At 41.8% G+C, this 21339-nt stretch overlaps 1 protein-coding gene across 2 annotated transcripts in view; it reads right to left on the bottom strand.

Moving 5' to 3' along the window:
• Ric3 (RIC3 acetylcholine receptor chaperone) overlaps nucleotides 1-16190 on the bottom strand; it is a 40783-nt gene extending 24593 nt beyond the window's left edge. For both annotated transcript variants that reach the window (XM_040756718.1, XM_040756721.1), the window contains exon 1: nucleotides 16024-16190. In XM_040756718.1, the coding sequence (XP_040612652.1) occupies nucleotides 16024-16147 (124 nt within the window). In that variant the 5' untranslated portion in view covers nucleotides 16148-16190. The remainder of the gene's footprint in view (nucleotides 1-16023) is intronic.
• Nucleotides 16191-21339: the final 5149 nt, after the last annotated feature.

Genomic DNA, 21339 nt, shown 5'->3' with positions numbered 1-21339 from the left:
GACAATGAGAAATGTCTGCTCCCGGCAGCACCAATTACGTCTGAGAGGAAGATGGGCATCGAAGAAACTTGTTATGGAGTTTACTTTCAACATGGCAAGACTAGCCATTTGGGCAAGAAACTGCTCTTGCCTGTACTGCTTGACTGTTGTTGTATAATCTGGACATACAGGACCCACAGAAAAGTGACTGCTGAACTCAGTCTTACAGGGTTCCTGCTTCATGGAAGAGTCTACCAGACTTTCTACAGGACACAGAGAAATGACTGACAGACTGCCAATGCAGATGGACAGTTTTGAAATTTCCTGCTTTGCTGAGAAATCTTCTGGACACACTGTGGCCTGTGGGCTGAAGATGGATACCCCGACAAAACAGAGGAACTTCGGGTGACTGTCCAGGTAGCAAGATGTCTCTGTCAATCCTAGTGTTTATATATTATCCTTCTGTGGTCTTTAATGGAGTTGAAGGCAGATAGTTATAATTATAGTTTTCCTTAGTTATGATAAAAGATAAGCTACATCTAGAACTTTGGACTCACAAGGATGGGATGCAAGGTATTTTCTTTAAATCTTGCTAAATGTTAATAGACAAAATGTTGTAACTGTGTTCTTACTGGATAACTGTTCTGTTATATATAATTTGACTATGCTAAAGTTAAGACCTTTCTTTTTGTTTAAACAGAAAAGAGGAGATGTTGGGGAAGTCCTGTGCATTTGTCAATAAAGCACTGTCTGGCCAATAGGGAATCTAGATAGGAGTCCAGAAGGACTCAGCGTAAGAGAAACACAAGAGATTCAAGATGTAATGCCATGGGGTAGGAAGCCCGGAACTATTCTCCGGTAAGAGAAATACTTAGATTAACAATTATGGGGTAATTACTTAAGTCAGAGCTAGCCAGTAAGAAACAAGCAAGGCCAACAGCTTCATAATTAATATAGCCTCCTGTGTGTTTATTTGGAACTGAGGCGGCTCTAAAACCAGGCTGGCAGGAAGGCTTTCTCTCAAGGAAAAAGCTTCTCTTAACAGTAAAGCATGTTGTGATAATCTCTATTTGTTCACTAAGCCATTTCCTCTTCCTTCTGGGTCCATAGCTAAACTACATTTTCCAGCCTCCTGTAGAGTTAAATGTTTCAGCCAAAGGAACTTGGCCTATAAGGCTTCCCATAGGTTCAACTACATGATCATTTCCTTATGTAGGATGAATACTAATGGCCAAGGAGACCTTGAAAGTCATATGTTGCAAATAGCAGAGCCTCCATCAACCTTGGTTTCTAAGTAACTGTGGCACAGGCCTCTACTGCTGCCACCCTGCTAACTTAGAGCCATCTGGTCCTGTTTGTGTAAGTGAAAAGTGAGCTTTTATTGTTTAAGGGCCATTATATACTTTGGAGTCTATCTGTTAACAGTGGTTAGCCACCCCTATCTAATATAAAAGGAAATGTAGTGTAGCCTCAGGAGGCAACAGAACCAGAAACTGGAAAGTCATCAGGATCCAGGCTGGCTACTTTCACATTCCAGCTCAAACTCTCTCCTCTCTATGGGACCATAACTTTTTCCCTTTGTTTCTTCGCTCACATCTTCAATCTCTTTCTTCAGATAGCTCCTCTAGTTTCTTTGTGCCCACAGTAGAAGACAGTCATTCCAAATCTCTCAATTTACAACTCCTTCAAGAAACTAGCTAAGACTGGCCTAATTCCAAATTCCTTGGAGGAAGACTGAGTACTCAGCTTTGGGAGGCAAGCATCCCTTTGAATCAGCTATAGCTGAGCAGACAGAATTCATACATTAGAAACAGGGTCAAAGGCCAATCCTGGAAGAGCTTAGAGAAGGGGAGGTTTGTCATCCATTTTCTTGCATTGTTAAAACTCATTAAAAGCAGCCAAAAGTTACACCACAGTCCCAATTGGAGACAAAGAAAGGAAACAATAAGTCTTCAAGTAAAAGTGTTTGAAAAACCAGTGATGGGATAACACTCTAAAGCACAGAACATCAGAGATCAGAAGAATCTTAAAGAAAACCTAAAAATACAAATTTGCTGTATTTGACTTCAACAAAATTAAAGCGTTCTGTTCAATATAGAAGACTATGAACAGACTTAGGAGGAATGAAGTCAAGGAAAAAAGTCTAACTTTTAGAACTGAGAAAGGATAGATATCTATAATATAGAAGAAGAGTCTTCTATTTAGTGACATCACAGGAAATTCACAGCAAAAGGGACCAAAAGATGAAGAAAAAACTTACAGAAATGGAAGCCTAAGTGGCCGCCAACACATAAATGATGAAACTCAAAAGTATGACAGTGGCTGGTCAGTGGTGAGTTCTCAATACTAACAAAGTGTGTGACCAAAATGTATAATCTACTTAGCAGGATGGTGGAAAGGAGCAAAAGTTGGTCAAGATATGGGAAGGTAAGAACTGTGCACTGAGGTAAGAATGCAAACACACAGCCACCCTGCTATGTGGCACACCTGTCCTTTGTGATACTATACACAGGCTGGACGACCTAGTGGTCTTTCCCTGGTAGGTAAATCTGGCAGAAGTTCTCAAATACAGTTGTGGATAGGCGGGCTGAATGACTCACTAGAGATCTGTGATGGAATGCTCACTAAAATGATGTAGCAAGGAGTTTCAAGTATCTGAACTCCCTAACTGGAAACGAAACACTGAAATGGAATTGACACAAATACAGAATGTTATGCTTTTAGAAACAATATTGTAAGAGTGCCTACACACAGACATGGTGGCACAGACCTATAAACCCAGAACTTGGAATATGAGTAGGGAGGACTGTAGGTAAAACTGGCCTGGACAATATAGCAGGATACGGTCTCAAAAGTGGGAAGGGGAATTGAAATATAATAGCTCATAGGTAACAGCTGGCTTGCCATACCTAAAGTTCGTAATTGGTATGAAATAAGCAAGCAGAGGGCAGGCTAGAAAGAGCAAAGAAGAGACAGATAGGCAAAGGATGCCTCACCATCCCCCAGTCTGATTTGCCTTTCTTGCCGGCTTAGAGTGAAGAATTAATAACTAGCTGGGGTACAGGAGACACTGTCTCAAAAACAAATGGGGTCAGGAAAAGGGGCACAAAGAGACAGATGATAGATAAACTAATGACCATGCTTAAGTCCCAATCAAAGTAACAAGTTTAACTTCATTACTATTTCTTTCTCATCTCTGAACTGTATTTTTCTGAGAAAATCTTACAAGCAGTTTGTGAACCATATTTATAATCAAAACACATGCCTGGTACTACCTCTTACTGTACAGTCAGAACTACTTTGACTTTTTTTGACCTATGCCTTTATCTTAACAGCACTCCTTTTTTGTTTGTTTGTTTGTTTTTTGTTTTTGTTTCTCGAGTCAGGGTTTCTAGTGTAGGACCCTGTCCTAGAACTAGCTCTTGTAGACCAGGCTGCCTCTTCCTTCTAAGTGCTGGGATTAAAGACGTGCGCCACCACCATCTGGCTCAGCACTCCTTTCTTATCTATAAATATGTACCACTTACCTCATAAGCCACCTTTAGATAAAAATTCTTTAAACAAAAAGCTAGAGATGCAGTTCATATGGCAAAGCATTGCCTAGCTAGCAGGTAAATCCCCAACACTATCCCTACCAAAAGTACATCAAGCTGGGCGGTGGTTGCACACGCCTTTAATCCCAGCACTCGGGAGGCAGAGGCAAGCAGATCTCTGTGAGTTCGAGGCCAGGCTGGACCGACAGCCTCCAAAACAATACAGAGAAACCCTGTCTTGTAAAAACAAAACAAAACAAAAAAAAGCACACCAAATTTTTTTTTACTTAATCTTTAAAAATTTAGATATCAGTGACATCATTTGAACAATGTGACTTCAAAAGCCACAAAATCACACAGAGAGAGAGGGGGGGGGGAGTGGGGGTGGGAGAGAGAGAGCTTAAATGTGATTATCTTAAGAAGCCCACATCTACACACTGGGTTTATAGTATCCTTTTCTTACTAAACTAACTCAGTTTTGCTTCATAACAACTCCTGAATCCTTTCCTGCTGCATAAGTGAAGACCCCGGCTACACACTCCTCAGGCAAAACAACCAACAGTAATGCTGCACTGCATCTCTTGCTTCAATGATAATACTGTGCAAGCTGAACACACATAATTTCTTTGTATTCCTTTTAAGCAAACATGAAGGCATAAGGGCTTAAAATAAGGACATTAGAGAAGATACATATGACCCGAGACCTGAGGCTCAGTAGATAAAGTGCCTGCTTTGCCAGCATGAGGACAGGAGTTTGATTCCCAGAACTGTATTTAAAGGCCAGGCATGGTAGTGTGCATTTGTCATCCAAGTGATTGGGAAGTGGGGACAGGAGGATCCCTGAGACTTCACAGCCAGCCAGCTTAGCCTACTTGGCATGTTCTAGGCTAGTGAAGTACCCTGTCTCAGATAGAAAGATAAATAGACAGACAGACAGACACAGAGTCCAAGAAAAGATACCTGAGGTTCCCAATGACCTCCAAATATATCTACACACATACATATACACTCAATCACACATGTGGGCCTAAAAAAAAGGAACTTTTGTCCTTGTAAAACAGATTTTGAAGTTCTATAAAGAGAACTGTCCATCTTTAAGTGACCTCTGCCTGAGGCAAGGAGGTTAGATCATTAGCTTCTGGGCATGAGAGCTTCCTTCTGCCTTGCATCCCCTCTGACCCACCCTCCCCTCCAATAATTTTCCTTTCCCTCTCAGTACTGGCTTTGGATGCCATGGAAGCTATGGGAGAAACCCTTATTTCAGAGTGGGTCAACCCAAAAATGGTGCCTCATCACCTATAATCCTAACATCTAGGAGGTTAAGGCAAAAAGACTGTCATGAGTTTGAGGGCAGCCTGGATACCATAGTGAATTCCAGAACAACCTTATGTAATGTGTTCATTCTTAAGGAATTCATTTTACTTTCCAAAATATATAACCATGATCCTGATTTTTCCCTGAGTTCCTTGTCATATCTCCAACACCAGCTAATATCTTTTTGTATCTCAAACTCATTTTCACCTTCTATACCCTGCTTTTGTAGATTCATTCTCTCAAACTTTGACTTTGACCTAAAACCTCTATAACCAAGGGTGTACTTGAGCCAGTAGGCCTTGGTCAGAACACCAAAGATGAAGGGATTCTTCTCTTTATACAGATAAATGGCCTCCATGGGGAACATCGCCTTTTGGTGAATCAAGTTTCTTACAACAGAAAACTCTCAAATGTTTTAGAAGTGAACAACAATGAGATGTGGAAACCACATATCACACTTGCGCACCTAGGACCCAGGGCTCCTGCCCTCACTCTCTGAGTTTGGCATTCATTACAATGATTTCACCTAACAATAGGAATACAACACTCTGACACTGCAGTGTTAGCAGCTCTGATGTGTGAAAATCAAAGTATACTTACACAAATTAAGATGACAATGCCATCATTAGGCAATATAATCTTATGGCAGTGGTTCTCAACCTGTGGGCCACAACACTCAAACAACCATCAGAAAACAAATATTTACATTATGGCTCATAACAGTAGCAAAATTACAGTTATGAAGTAACAACAAAAATAATCATATGGTTGAAGATCACTACAATATGAGGAACTGTATTAAAGAGTCATAGCATTAAGAAGGTTGAGAACCACTGTCATATGGGAACGTACTATCTATATGTACTTTATGCAGCTTCCATGGGCGTAACTTCTCACATTCCCTTTCCATCTAACTCGTTTGCTGTCTAGTAATTTAATGTTTTCTGATATCCAGCCAGGTCTTTTTTCTCCCGCCATCTCCATAGCCAATTCAACTAACAAATTTTTATGTATCCAAGTTGCTTGGCAAAGGGTCTGTCTCATGTATTCAGTGTACAGTACCAACACCGAATACATGACTGCATTAGAGTGTGTGCTTTTACATTTCACTGAAGTAATCATGGTTTGTAATGATTAAGTAATCATAAAACATATATGATACTGGGGCTGGAGAGATGACTCAGTAGTTTAGAGCATTGACTGCTCTCGCAGAGGACCAGAGTTTGGTTCCCAACACCCACATGGCAGCCCACAAATCTATAACTCCAATTTTATGGAATCCAGCACCCTCTTCTGGCTTCCATGAGCACTGCCTACATAACATAACTCATGATTTGAATGTTTTGAAACTTTATATTATGAATGAAGGGAGGTGATAGTTGTAAACATGTACTTAGAGACACTGAACTGCTACTTAAAAATGTTTACATTTTAAATTTTGTGATATATATATATATTCCACCACATTTCATTTTAATATTTTATCATTTTTGCCCTAAATATATGGCCTTAACTGGTTGCCATGAATTTCATTTCTTCTTGCCTTAAATACTTTACACATTTCAAAGTACAAACATTGCTGTCAGAATGTAACAGCAAATGCTCCATTTTAGTTTGCTACTAATGGCTGTCATCAACGTGGCTTCTTCCCCTCTTCTGAGTTCTTCTTGCTTTGATTCCAGTCTTCATCTTGCCTGAGTATCTTAACATTTGTTACTGGGAACAGGGCTTTCTGCTGGAGAGGAAACTGTCTGGCATTAAGACCTCCGGCCTTTCCCCATATTAAGCTACCAAGGCTTTCAGAAGGTAGCAGAGTTGGTACACTTACTGAGGGTTAGAAATCAAAGTCACGAAGCAGATCCTAGAGGCTTGGTCACTGAAGATCATCACTGTATTCTGGGTCCTAAATGTCTCCCAAAGGCCAGTGTGTTAAAGCTTTGGTATCCAGGGTCGTGCTGTTGGGAACTTATGTGACCTTTAAGAGGTGGGGGGTCTGGTGGCAGGTTTTCAAGTCACTGGAGGTATGCCCTTAAGGGTGATTGTGGGAACACAGCGCCCTCCTCACTCTTGGGCTTTCTGGATGCTTATATAAGACGTTTTGCCCTTCATATGTTCATGCCATGATGATTTGCCTCACCATAGGACTCAAATAGCAGGCCAAACCAACACAGAACCTCCAAAACTAAGAGTTAAAAATAAACCTTTCTCTTTCTAAGTTGACTGTCTCAGATATTTTGTATCACAATTTTTTAAAAAGCCTGATGTCATGACACTATACTATACTCATGCCACTCAGCTCTCTACTTGTGATCTGGGAATGATTAAGTCAATATCTTGGCCCAAAAATGTAGCCATGCTGATAGGTATAGCTCAGTTCACCAATACCACTGACCAACATCTTAAATTAAACTCCAGCTTATTTACCCACTTTCCACATAAATAACATTTAGATTATTTCCAATCTTTTAGTATGAAGTTTTATGTCATGAATAGGATTTGTGGGTTTCTTTTTATTTAGGTTAGGAACAATCTTGTTTCACATGTCAATACCAGCTCCCTCTCCCTCCCCTCCTCCCCCTCCCTCCCCACCAGGTCCCCCAGTCCCCCACCCAATCTCCAGTCCGATCACCAAGAAGGGTGAGACACTCCTTGGTGGATCTCCAATAGCTGTCATTTCATCCTCACTGACACCCACATTCAGGGGGTCTGGGTCAGTCCCATGCTTTCCACACAGCCATCAATCTGGAGTCCAAGAGCTCCCCCTTGTTCAGGTCAGCTGTTTCTGTGGGTTAAACCAGCCCACTCTTAACTCCTTGTGGAATTTTTAAAGATTGGTTTTAATGGGGCTTGGGGATGGGTCAGCAGTAAAAACACTTACCATACAAGAGTGTGGACCTGAGTATGGAGCCCTAGGACCCACCTACAGTCAGCAGACCAGCTAGCCTGGTGTACCCAGCTGCAAACTAAGAGACCATGTCTCAAACAAGGCAGAAAGCAAGGACTGACACCGAGATCCTCTGACCTCCACACATGTGGCACACATGCATGAGTGCATGTACATGCGTGTTTACATGCATATATGCTACACATATGCATCATACACAAATCAAAGTAATGACTCAGTGAGCAAAGGTCCTTGCTGCCAGGCCTGATGCCTTGAATTTGATCCTCAGGACCCACATAATGAAGAGAGAGAACGGGCTCCTGTCTTGCAGCTCACACCTTCTAATCCACCCCACTAAATAAATAGACATAATAAAAAAACTTTTAAAGACACAGATGAGAAGATCAGAATAAAAATATTAAAGATATCAAAATTTATAGTTTTTCAAACACTGGAAGTAACCATGTGATAACCTCTAAAAGTACTTTAACATTCGATAAAATGTAACTTGACTCAATCCAAACAGTTTATTGAAAGCTTTCCCATATTTAGGTTTATTTGGTCATTACGTTTTCCTTTAGCATATCACTTAGATTTGGCTAAAAGCTTAATGGCGTTCCAGAGCTGAGTTTTACTTTCGCTTGTTAATACCCATCCTATTGCTCATGAGCAAACACAAGCAAACACACTCTCACACTATTAACAAAAGAGCTTTCTGAAAGTAGCATTAACCATCTGTAGCATTTCATTCTTGAGCAAATAAATCAATAAAGAACTGGATGTGTTTATATTTCTCATTAGAGCAGTTCATGAAAGGTCTTAATGGGGCAAATAAATCAATAAAGAGCTGGATGTGTTTGTATCTCTGCTAACCACAATTCAAGAATGGTCTTAATGGCCAGGCCCTTAAGATGCAAAAGCTTCTTCCTGAACATTGACGTTTTAGTGGCAATATTTAACACAGCATGCCTTAATGTTGGAGCTGGGACAGCTCTGACTTCTTCCTCACCTGTCTCCTGCAAGGCTTCCATCTCCTCTATTCTTTGAGCACTCCTTCAGAGCACGTGTCTGTTTCATAAGGTTATGATAAAACATCTGTCCTTGGGCACTTACATACCAATACAAAGGTACTGATTAAAGTAACCAAGAGTAGTGTGATATATGTGGCATATAATACATAAATATGCATTTTTCTAGCTCAAAGAAATCAGGACTCATGAGCTCTATACCACTGAAGTACATAGTGGCAAAAGAGACTGAGCTAATTTTCCTGACAATGAGTTTCCTGGGAAGTGGCCAGTAAGGAACCATTTTTTAAAGTATGAAAGTGAGAGGCTTATTGGACAGCATGGCAGGCATGTTCGGTTATGTGCCTGGGAGCAGCAAAGGCTCCTGGCCAGTGCAGGTGGTAGACAACACTCTTCTGGCGCCAGTTCTAGCATCTTGGAGGATTCAACTGCCTGAAGTCATTCCAAGTTTGATTCAGTTAACACTGGACAGTGTTCGCTTGAGCCATTGTGCCAATGTTTATGTTCCACAAAAGGTATGTACGGTAAGCAGAGGGATTGCTACTATGACCAAGAAGGGATGAATGCCCTCTTAGCAGCTATAGCAACAGGAGCAGGAGCTATGTGGTTCAAGCATGGGAAGACACGGTTACGCAGTTTTTAAAACAGAGAGATTCAATTCCATGGCATGAGACCTTAAGAGGAAAACTCTTCAGGTACATTTGTGCTGGGCATTTCAAAAGATTTCAACAAGTCGGGAAAGAAAGATGGAAAAGTAAATATAAAGTGAAGTCAGGAGATAAGTCTTTGTAAAAGGTCAGAATGATGAACAAACACAGAAGCAATCAGCATGAATGACTTTGACTTCCAAATGCTAGGCAAGGAGGCTATGGTCCAAAACAAGTTAAGAGCTGCAAAAATGCCAGCAAGATAAACAGTGTTCTTAGTGAGGTTAGAGCAAAAAGGGAACTTGCCTGGTGATAAAAGTGATGCAGAGAAAGCAGAACTTCTTGACTTTTAGTTTCTATGAATTCTATCAACAGAAGCAACCTTCAGGTTAAATGGAAAATTAACAATACTAAGGGGGTAAAGTTCCAGAGGAATGCATGATATGTATGATCAAATCTATTCAAATAATTTCTACCAATAGGACTAAGAAATAAAGTCACTGGATTAAAGAAAACTGTATGAATTACACAAGTAAAGATGAAGTCTGAAAAAATTAAGGTAATTACTGCTGCATTTTGCAGAGCACAGCGTAGCTGGTGAACTCTACCATGATAAAGAGAAGAGGCATGCTGTAGCTCTCCAGTAGATTCTGAAAAGAATTCTTTCAGTTGGGAGGCTAGAGGTACGGGAGGAAAGAGCCATTATATATTATTTTCTGTATACCCACATAAGGAAAGCATAGAAACATATAAAGAATAAAAGCCAGCCATAATCCTACAGTCCAGATATAAAACTGTTAAAATGTGCACATATTTCTAGTGAATACATGTTTTTATCTTCATTTGTATCATACAAAATTCTCATCTCACTTGAAGCTCTTTGTGAATATAATTTACAAAATCCTTAGTAGTTTAACACATGGAGGTAAAACCAATTATGTAACTGTAAAGAATGACATAATTAATGGCAATGATTATAGCTCACAAACTCTATTAGTGGAAAATCTTGATACCTAGGAAGCAGGATGTACTAATTCACTCATTCTTCCATGTGCACAGTAAATGCTATCTATATTATGTACCCTGATCTACAGCTGGACATACAGTCATGAGGAGATAAACATAAAACCCTGCCCTGATGGAGCTTCCTGTCTAAGTGAGAAAATAGACAATAAAAATAATGATAAAAACTAAGAAGAAAAATAAAACAGAAAGGATTGTTCTTATGATACTTTGTTGAAGAAAGTGGTGCTTTTTGCCTTGTCCAAAGAGTCTGCCTGAGGCTAAAGTGAAAGTTTTAGATTAATTCTGTTGGCAGAGGAAATCTCAAAACAGCCCAGTATAGACTCTGTTATGTGGCTATTAGTGATAACTCTAATGAAGATTTATAATGAAAAGGATCAAAAAAATGTAAAATTTGAGGAGAAAAGGAATGGAGTTAAGTAGAATGGGGTTAAGTCCTGTGTTCAAGAAGATAAACAGATTAAGAAATGGAATAAAGGGAGTGATGACCTCAGAGCAAGATCCCACTCCACTAAGTTCCCACCTTGGGAAAAGGAACTAAAGAAAAACTTAGAGCTGGGTGTAGCGGGGCATACCTTTAATCCAAGTACTCAGAAGGCAGAAGCTGGTGGATCTTTGAGTTTGAAGCCAGCTTGGTCTACAGAGCAAGTTCAAGTTTAGGAGTGAAAGACAAAGCTAGTGGAGACGTAATTGAATGAGGGGAATATGTTCCAGCCCCAGCAAGAAGCAGAAGTAGGCAGCTTCAGCCACATAGTTCTGGCTTTAAAGTTAAGAACAGAAGAACCAGCTTAAGGAAAGATGCTGAGACCAGGCAGGTGTCAGGGGTGTCCCTGAATGGACACCTAGAGAGGCCATTTTGTGAAGCTGTTAAGTTGAAGCCTAGATTGCCTTGGAGACCCCAAGATGTTAGAGATGCCAAAGTCATGGGGTAGCTGATGAGGAGAGCTGCTAACAGGGAGTGGAACCAGCCCAAGAGAAAGAAGTGTGTTGTAGTCAACAAAGCTGAAAGGAAGCTGGCATTGGTGGTGCACGCCTTTAATCCCAGCACTCAGGAGGCAGAGGCAGGTGGATCTCTGTGAGTTCAAGGCCAACCTGGTCTACAGAGCGAGTTCCAGGACAGCCTCCAAAACAATACAGAGAAACCCTGTCTCAAAAAGACAAAAAAACCCACAAAACAAAGCTGAAAGGAGTTGGGAGATCTGAGGAGCATTTTAACATCAAACATGAGATTCAGAGTTTGGAGTTTGCCCAGCTGTTTTTCAGTCTTGCTCTGGTCCAATATTTTCTCACCATGATCTCTTTCCTCCATTTTGGAATGGTAATGTACCCCTGTGCCATTTTATGTTGGAAGTATGTGGTCTGCTTTTTTGATTTTGATTGTATAAGGGATTACAGTTAAGAGGTTGCATGAATCTCAGAAGAGACTTAGAGCTTTGGACTTTGAAACATTGTTGGGACTGTGATAGACTATGGAGAGTTTTGGAACTGGACTAAATGCTTTATGCATTGTGATACTGTTAAAAGCCTATGGGGGCTAGAGAATGGAATGTGGTAGTTTGGATGAAACTGACCCCCATAAGCTCATAGGGAGTGGCACTATTAAGAGTTATGGCTTTGTTGGAGTAGGTATGGTCTTGTTAAAGGAAGTGTGTCACTGTGGGGGTGGGCTGTGAGGTTTGCTATGCTCCCGATACCTTCCAGTATTTCGTCAACTTCCCATCACCTTCAAGACTCTCAGCTACTTCTCCAGCACCATGTCTGCCTGCACACAGCCATGCTCTCCACCATGATGATAGTAGACTTAACCACTAAAAATATAAGTGAGCCACCCCAATTAAATGTTTTCCTTTAAAAGAGTTGCCATGATCATAGTGTCTCTTCCCAGCATAGAAACTCTAACTAAGACAGGCTTGAACCAGATTATTAAGGTTTCTGCATAGAGAACAGACTGAAGGGAGAGGGAGCAAGCAGGCAAAGAAGAATGGACCACAGCAATGCCAAGACTAATAAATGCATAAGGCCATCACCCAAAAATGTTTCTGTGATCTTAAAAGTAATTGCTAATAAGTAACACATTTTAAAAATAATCTACAGGCTTCAGCACAAAGGCACACTGATCACAGCTGAGGCTAAAGTGGGGGTGGGGGCGGTAGGAGAGGGGGAGAGGGGTGTAGACACTGCATATTCTATCTTTGCTTGTGCTTGAAACATTTTAACAATTTTTTAAATCAATACAGGGTGATAAATGATAAAGACATGAATTCAACAATGAATTCCCTTTAAAGAATTCCAAGAAGTTGAAGTGCTCGGGACAAATTCAACAAATTTAAGTGCTCAGGGAAAAGGCAACAGAGAAAACCACAACTCCCATATTTGGTTCCAAAATGCCAAGTGAACAGTACAAAATGGACAAACCTAGATGACCGTTAAAGGAAGTGAAACAGCCTGGAGTTTTAATTCACTACAGCAAAGTCAGCAGAGAGACTGCCAAAAACTCACAGCAAACTCAGTTCACAGTCTTTAAAAAGGAATATGAAGGGAGATGAGTGTCTCAGAAGAAGATTGCTTTATACCTGCTGCTTTCTGCAATTCTAGGAACCCTTCTAATTTAGCCTGTGTTCAGCCATTTCCAACTACATTACATGAGGAGTGGATGAGGGAACTGGAAGAAATAAAACTCCGGAGATAGGAGTAATAAAGTCTCGTAGTCTTTCTTCTTTCCATTCCCATTGAGGTAAAGGATACTACCTGCCCAGTCACCTAAGACTGGAACAGTTCACGTTTCCCTCTCTGTCTCCTGTCACTTCTATATGAAAACATCCCTTGTAATTGCTTTTCTCTCCCCTCACAATGGTGACAGCCTTCCTTACCCTGATGCCATTTTTTTCCAGCACATCCTTTTTCCTCATAGCATCACAAGTAACTTATTTCAAGACATTAAGGTGAAATGGACTAGGGGTTAGATGTGAGTAGAGAGAAGAGACCCTGTTTTTATGGACAGTAGGACATGAGCATGCAATGCCTTGAACATCTGCAGCCATTGTTCCTATCCTGTCATAGCAGATAGAGATGGGTGAGTCACTGTGAGAAGGACCCCAGAGGTGAAGAGGACGCGGTATAAAGGTTAGCTCTGATGAGACAAGCTATGGCTCAACCCACCGTCAAAGTCAGCTCTTTCAGTTTTTCATTTACACAATACAATAAATTCCTTCCTGTCAGACAACTCAGGCTACATCTTCTCTCATTTAAAAGCATGCTAACTGATGAACTCAAGGACACTGACTTAGTGATGGCCATGGTATCACACCTGGGTATGACAACAACCTTCTCACTGAAGAACATTCTCCATATAGCTTCCAAACCACTCCCATTCTAAAACTGAATGCTTTTCTTCTCTTGTAACTTATGATGGCTAGTATAAAATTCAGACTCCTCAACTATAGCAGAAAAAAATTCCACATCTTTGGTCTCAGATTTCAAAACGCATGCCTTTTTCAAGACCCTCTGTTTCCTCTACCTGAAATTCCCTTCCACTGGATGGTTAATGACCTCAACCTGCAAGTCATTCTTCAATGACAAGGTCTTAAGGGAGAGTTCCAGGAGATCAGAAGATAGGAACGCTGGGGTAGGACACCTTGTATAAATGATGTCTTACACCAAGCAGCCTTATTAAGAAGTATAGCACTGTCTGGGCATGGTGGCACACACCCTTAATCCCAGCACTTGGAGGCAGAGGCAGGTGTATCTCTATGAGTTTGAGGCCAGCCTGGTCTATAGTGAAAGTTCCAGGATAGCCAAAACTACACAGAGAAACCCTATCTCAAAAACAAAACAAAACAAAAGCCAATTAGGGAGAGCATAGGTAATTCTACAGAGGCAGAAAAAGATGACTGGCTGCCCTTGACTACAGATGGGGAAATGAGGAAGGTGATGACAGCTAAAACGTACAGATTACCTTGAGGGGTGTGTGATGAAATGTTATAAAACTTATTGGGGTGATGGCTACACAACTGTAAACAATCAAAAAAACTGACTCAAGTGCTTAAATAGACAAATTGCATGGTACATGTATTAGCCTTTGGGTGGGGAAGAAAGAAAAAACTCCATAAAACCTTACTTAAATTCTAACAACAGATGGTTGTAGATGCACATCTCCACTGTTCCCAGTGTAGACCAGATGAATACCAGCAACTGATACTTTGGTGCTCATGTTCTTCCTCTACTAGACATACTAAACCGGGAGTTCCCTGAGGCAGGAATTTAACTCCTGTTCCTTGGAATTCAGTGTCTGCACACTGTGTGTATGACATATGTCAGGATGTACCATAACTAATAGTCAAGACTACCTTTAAAGTAAAGGAAACTTTACTTTAACTAGGTTCATCAGGAAAAGTCTAAAGAGGGTACATCTGAGCAGAAACTTAAACTAATGAGAAAGAAGCAGGAGATGAGCATTCCAGGAATGAAGAAAACAGGAAGAGCAAAAACATCAAGACAGGAACAATGACCATCAGTATCTGGGTTCTCAAGGGAAGGAAGTCATATCTACAATGAACTCTATACCCTCTACAACACTGAGAAACAGAAGTGTCTTCTATTCACACTCAACAGTACTTCTTTAAGCTACTTCAACCAGGGGAAAGAGGGCTTCACAACTCTTCACTGTTCGGGATCATCACAGATTTTGAAGATGATCTTGATAATCATCACTCTTCAAGACAAAAAAAAAACACGGACAGAAAAAAGATGAGCAAAACTTTTTATGGTAACAGGAAGGGGTGGGGGAATGGCAGCTTTGCAAGCACAGCTCACCAAACACATTCTATTCTACAGGCAGAATAATGTGCTCAACCTGCCTTCAGCCCCTTGAGCATGATGCTTTGCATTTGTAGTATTTTTAATCTCTAATGCTCCGAAGGATGGAAGGACAGCCACCATGCACAAATTCAAAGAGGATTACGGGTCACAGGGAGCTGTCCAGCAACCAACAGGCTGAAATCAGAGGAAATGTTCACATGGCTCAGGGATGTTACAGAGATTATTCACAAAACAAAGTTACCAGCAGAACCTTAGAACAATAGCAAATTGTTCCAGTCCCTTCTCCCAGCATTCAGGACCATGCATTGACAGATTCTGTAAAACTGCCAGAAGACAGTAGTCACATTCATGCCAAAAACCAAGAATTAACAGGTATGAGGATTATAGTTAAACTTGCTCAGGAACAGCAACAACCAAAAAATGGTTTACATTACTAAGCAAAAATTTGATGCTTTTGTTGCTTTGAGAGGGGGGTCGTACTATGTAGTCCTGGCTGACCTGGAATTCATTACACAGGCCAGGCTGGCCTTGAACTTAACAGTGATCCTCCTGACTCTAGAATAGTATCATTCATTACAGGTGTGTCAGATCAAGGCAACAAAAGGCTGAATCTGGGCACTCAAAACGAATCTGAAATGCCACTACCAACTAAGGTTCCTGCAGACTCATGGTAGAAAAGGGGAAACCAACCTACTGGCTAAGTTCAGGCACAGGTGACAAGATGACATGCAAGCCATTGAGGGGAGTGGTGTGGGCCTGGGAGGTTAAGACCGCTCTCGAGCATCGCCGGCGCTCACCTTCGGGGCCCGGAGGCGGCTCCGGCCGCTTCCCGCGGGACAAAAAGGCCTTGGGCAGCAGCAGCGAAACGGCTAGGACGAGCCCCGAGGCTAGCGCCACTCTCTGCACGGTGGAGTACGCCATGGCTGCGTACTGCGGAGCCCAGGAGTTGAAACCGGAACCGGAACCGCAGCAAGCAAGCGGGCTCACAAGGGACCCGCCGGCTGCGCAGACGGCGGCGTGCGAGGGACAAGGCGCTTGTGCCCTCAGCTACGCTGAGTGACCTAGGTTGGTGCGGTGTTTGTCAACCGCAAGCTTCTGCCTTCCAGCGCGCCCCGCGTCCAGCTGTCACCCAGGCACGAACATCCCAGTGCCTAAACCTGGTGGTTTTGCGTTCCTCTCTATACCTGTTCATCACTCACCTCTAACTCCTTGCCTCATTTACAGGAATAATTCACTTTCCCAACCTCCATTCATGCACATCTCTTCCTGCAGTTGGTGACCAGTCATAAAGTGGTGAGACTGTAGATCTCAGAACTAGGTCCTGAAAAGGTATAGGGAGTACTCCCAGTTAAACATGAAGGGCATAACAAATGAATTTATCTTTGCTTTCCCCTAGGCACCTCCCAAAATGAAAAAAAAAGGGTATAAACCTACAAGACTAAAGAGAATGCTAAAAAAAAGGATAGCAGATGAGAAGGGTCAAAACTGTGTAAGGCACACAGCAACACCATCCAGTAGAAACCCAAGTCATAATTTCTAATATCCATATTAAATGGGTTAAAATAAATACGTGAAATTAATTTAAGTCAGTTTTATTCAAACAGATATATCCAAAATATTACTTCAGATTGTGTAGCACTAGTCAGTGACCCACTAACCACCTACCAATTGGATAGTGGAGGTGTACAACACAAAAAGTTAATCAGCTACAAGAGGAAAGCTAATTTGCTTCCAAGAACCTATAAACTCTAGTCATCAGAAGCACTGGTTATCTCTGAAGGTCAGGGTGTGGCATGCAGCTGAATAAAGGACTGGTTGAGGGTCTAGTTAAGAAGCAGACATCCGAGCCACGAATGGTGACGCACACTTCAATCCCAGCACCCGGGAGGCACAGCCAGGTGGATCTCTGTGAGCCATGGCCAGCCCGGTCTACACAGTGAGTTCTAGGATAGCCAAAGTTATATAACAGAGAGACTCTGTGTCAAAACAAAACAAAGAAATAAATATCCTTTAGATTTCTTTCCTACAGATGTTTGTCCCTCCTGGCACCCTTATTTATGTCATCCATACCACTGAAAGCTGTGAAGTATTTACAGTGTTCTCAGGGTTGCACGTACTGCCCTGGTTACTTTTCTGTTGCTGTGATAAACCATTGACTAAAATAAACCTGGACTAGGAAACAGTTTATTTCAGTTACAGTTTCTAGTCCATCATCAAGGGAAGCAGAGGCAGGAACCAAAGCAGAATGCCGGCTTGTTCATGGGGCTTACTCAGCTACTGTTTTGATTTAACTGCCCAGAGATGGCACCACCCACAGTGGGCTGGACCCTCTTACATCACACCGTCATTCGAGAAAAATGCTTCCACATTAGTTGACAAAAACTAACCAGCAAGCATAACTTAATTGATTGTCCTAGTAACTATATGAAGTAAGCAATATTATATGATCATTTGAGAATGAGAAAAACAAGGCATAAAAAACTTAAGAAACTTACCAACAATGACCTGATGTAAATTGGAATCTGTGATTTAAACCCAGGGATTCTTTCCCTAGTATTACTGGTTTTACTCTCTGCAGAGGCTGGGACAAAGAAGCTCTGAGCTCATGGACAACAGGTATAGGTTAGGAAGCTATTACTGATGGAATGTGACCACCAAAAGATACAGGGGAATCTGGAGTAATTCCCCAAATTCTTGCCTGTATGACTGGATCAGCATTGATTCTATATAACAAAAATTTTCATAACAGGAACATACTAAAGTTGGTAAGAAGATCATGAGTTCAAGTTTTGATGTTGATGTTCCATGAAATACCTGAAGGACCCAGCCCCTCACCCAGACAGCCCTCTGCTTTGGCTTCCATGACAGTCTGCAGAAAAGACCTAGCAAGACATAGGTCTGTGACTCAGCAACAAGTGCTGACCTCCCCCACCCCAGGACATTGCCCCAATCCGTAGGAAATCAGATACCCTCCATGTGGCAAGGAACCAATTAGAAGTTAGCTGGCAGGCTCTGGATGTGCTTTACTGATAATTGTGGAATGCAGAGCGTAGCAACTTCCCTGGGAGGGCCTCTAGGCATAGAAACCTTTCTGCAGCTGTAGCTGACCAACCAACTCAGGACAGGTTGCCCAAGGTACACCAATGGAAACTAAAGGGGTATCAGTGGGAATTTAGTTAACAGTGCTATGCTGAAGTTCTCAGGTGTGGACAGAAATGGGCAGATGAAGATATTGACCCAGGTGTTAAAATCTTGAGTGAGAGTTATAAGATGGAAAAGTAATAAGTATAGAAATATAACAAACAACTATGATAAACAAAGAACTTGATGATAAATTCTTTTAAGGAGGTATGGGAGGTGTGTGTGTGTTGTATGCAAGCATTCGTGAATGTGTATGTGTATACAGGTATGCATGCATGTGTGTGTATAATCAACTGTATGCGGACATCAAGAAGACAACCCCATGGCACTTCAAGTGTCACAGGACTACCATCTACTTTATATTTTGAAGCATGACTTCTCACTGGCCTTGGAGGCCACCAAGTAAATTAGTCTAGGTAAGTAAGTCAGCTGGCCAAACCTAGGGATGCAACTATTTCTACCTACCAGCACTGGGCTGAAAAGTATGTGATACTACACCTGTTTGTTTGTTTGTTTGTTTTTGTTTTTAACTGGTCCTGGAAATTGAACCTAGTTTTTTTACACTTGTAAGACAAAGCCCTTTGCTGTCTTAGTTGTCTCCTCAGCCCCTGGAGCTATATTTTTGTTATTGTTAGTAGTAGTGGCAATGGTTTGCTTGTTTGTTTGTTTATAGAGAAGCATCTACTTGAAAGCAGCAAGTAGGGTTGAGTTGTATAACTATTATATTCCTAGGCTTTGAGTCATGGGAAAAATAGATCTTGTTTAGGAAAGAAGTGTAAAGGAAACAGTCTAGAGGAAATAGCCAAGTATCCGTTAGAAGTACAGAAAGAAGGAGAGCAGGCACCGGGGTGAGGCAGGATATGAGATATTTGCACACTATGTGAAAGTATGGCTGTGACTGGTATAATAAAAAGCTGAACAGCCAATAGCTCTGCAGGAGGTATAAGTAGGATTTCAGGGCAGAGAGAGAACTCTGGAAAGAAGAAGGTGAAGTTGACAACCAGACTCAGAAGAGGCAGCATGAGCAGGACAGAGAGATGAGGTACTCGACAGAACGTAGATTTTTAAAAAGTGTGTTAATTTACATAATGGCTAGTTAGGAACAAGCCTAAGCTATAAGCCAAGCTTTCATAATTAATAAGACGTCTCCATGTCATTATTTGGGAGCTGGCGCCACAGAGAAAGTCTTGTTCCAGTGGAGGGTAAGAAATGAAATATGTTACAGTAGTATGTGAATGGAGGATCATGTGAAGACGAATGAACTGGTGACTTAAACTTCAGCAGTAGCCACAGTGAATGGACAGAGATCATGATCACATTAGACCAGGGGAGTTACCTAGTGAAGAGTGAAAACACCAAATTAAAGTCCAGACTCCTTACTGGGTCCACATTCAGTACTGCAGCCAGATGAAGTGTGGTCCTGAAAGTGTCAGGAGCCTGCTTAGGGGGCATCTTGGATCCAGAAGTATACTACAATTAAAATCCTCTAGAAAAATGCAGGTCTTGTCTCAAGGCAAGGGCTTGGGTTTTTAAATATAGTATTGAAGAATAAGGATCGAAAGTCTAGTGGGTGTGAGCTATACACTAAATAAACGACAAGGAGGCAGGGCTGCTGAGTCAAGTCCACTCTGTATGATTTGCTGAGTCAAGTCCACTCTGTATGACTTGCATGGAGAGAAGTGAGGAGAGTGCAGTGGTGACCTGGGGTGTCTGAAGGTTGAGGAAGGCCTGTACTCCTTCTTTGTTTTTCAAAGACACGGTCTCATATAGGTCAGGATAGCCCAGAACTTGCCATGTAGCTGAGGCTGTCCTTGAACTTCCAAACCTCTTGTTTCCACCTAAGTGCTGGATGACAGGTATGTGCCACCAAATCTGGTTAGGGCTGTTCTTTTTTAAGGGAAGAAACAAACATGTGTGTGTTTATCAGGAAATGTCAGAAAAAGGATGGTGGAAAATCTAGAAGCAAGAGGGTACCAATATTAGAACAAAGGTCAGAGCTGAAACAGACATTAGGGCCACACACCAAGGACTCAGCGGTGGAGTCAGCGAAGAGCAAAGGGGCAGGAATGAGTTCAGGCACACATTAAAGGAATGGTGTATTGACAGAAGATCAAGGGAGTGTGTTTCCCAATGCTGCAGTCCTCCTGGCAAAGGACATATTCAGCCATTAACTGAGGAAACGGTTCTGGAAAGGACTTTTGAGTGTAGGAAATCATTCCAGCATGGCCAAAGGGTCGTAAAGATAACCAGGGACCACAAACAACTATGGGTTACTTTTAATCTCCCTGGAAACAAAGAGCATCTTCCTACCGGTACATTCTAGGCTGACCTTGGCATCCCTGTGCATCCCTTGAGACTGGCAGCCTCCAAGAGACCCATTCTAGAAGAGTAAAGATGCGCAGGAAAGAAGAGGGGAAACTAAGAGACCCTCACTCATTAGACCAAAGGAACAACTGAAGTCCTCAGTGCAGGATGGTCATTTTCTGTTGGTGACCCTGGTCATGAGGTCCTCAAAAAGGGGTGACCCTGGTGATTAGCAGCTGAGCTATGTCCATGAAATCAATACTGAAGTCAAAACACTTTGAACATAAAGATGCTTGCAGAGTTTTTACAGGGAAAAAGGTGGCGGGAAATATAATTCCAGAGTATTTACTCGTAAGTGACTGTCAAGTGATTGGATTAAAGTGACAGCTGTTTCTTTGTTTCATAAATGTGAGGCCTCCCTGGAAGGCAGGTGCATACAGGACTGAAGAGAAGGATGAGGACAGAGACCTCTCTTGGGACGTCTGGAGGAGGAGGGATTTCAACTGAGATGTGAAAATAAGATATGAGAGAAGTCAGCAAGAAGAAAACAAGGGAAGAGCAGAGAAAGAAGAAAACAGATATCCTTAAATAGGCTCCCTGTCCATAGGCTCCAGTCCCATCTGCCTCACACCAGGGTCTAGCGAGAGCTCCCTGATCCTGACTGGGGG

Source organism: Mesocricetus auratus, unplaced genomic scaffold (genome assembly GCF_017639785.1).
Source record: "Mesocricetus auratus isolate SY011 unplaced genomic scaffold, BCM_Maur_2.0 Super-Scaffold_4256, whole genome shotgun sequence".
Taxonomy (NCBI): Eukaryota; Metazoa; Chordata; class Mammalia; order Rodentia; family Cricetidae; genus Mesocricetus; species Mesocricetus auratus.
Note: the sequence above shows the minus strand (reverse complement) of the source record. Positions and strands in the feature narration are given on the sequence as shown.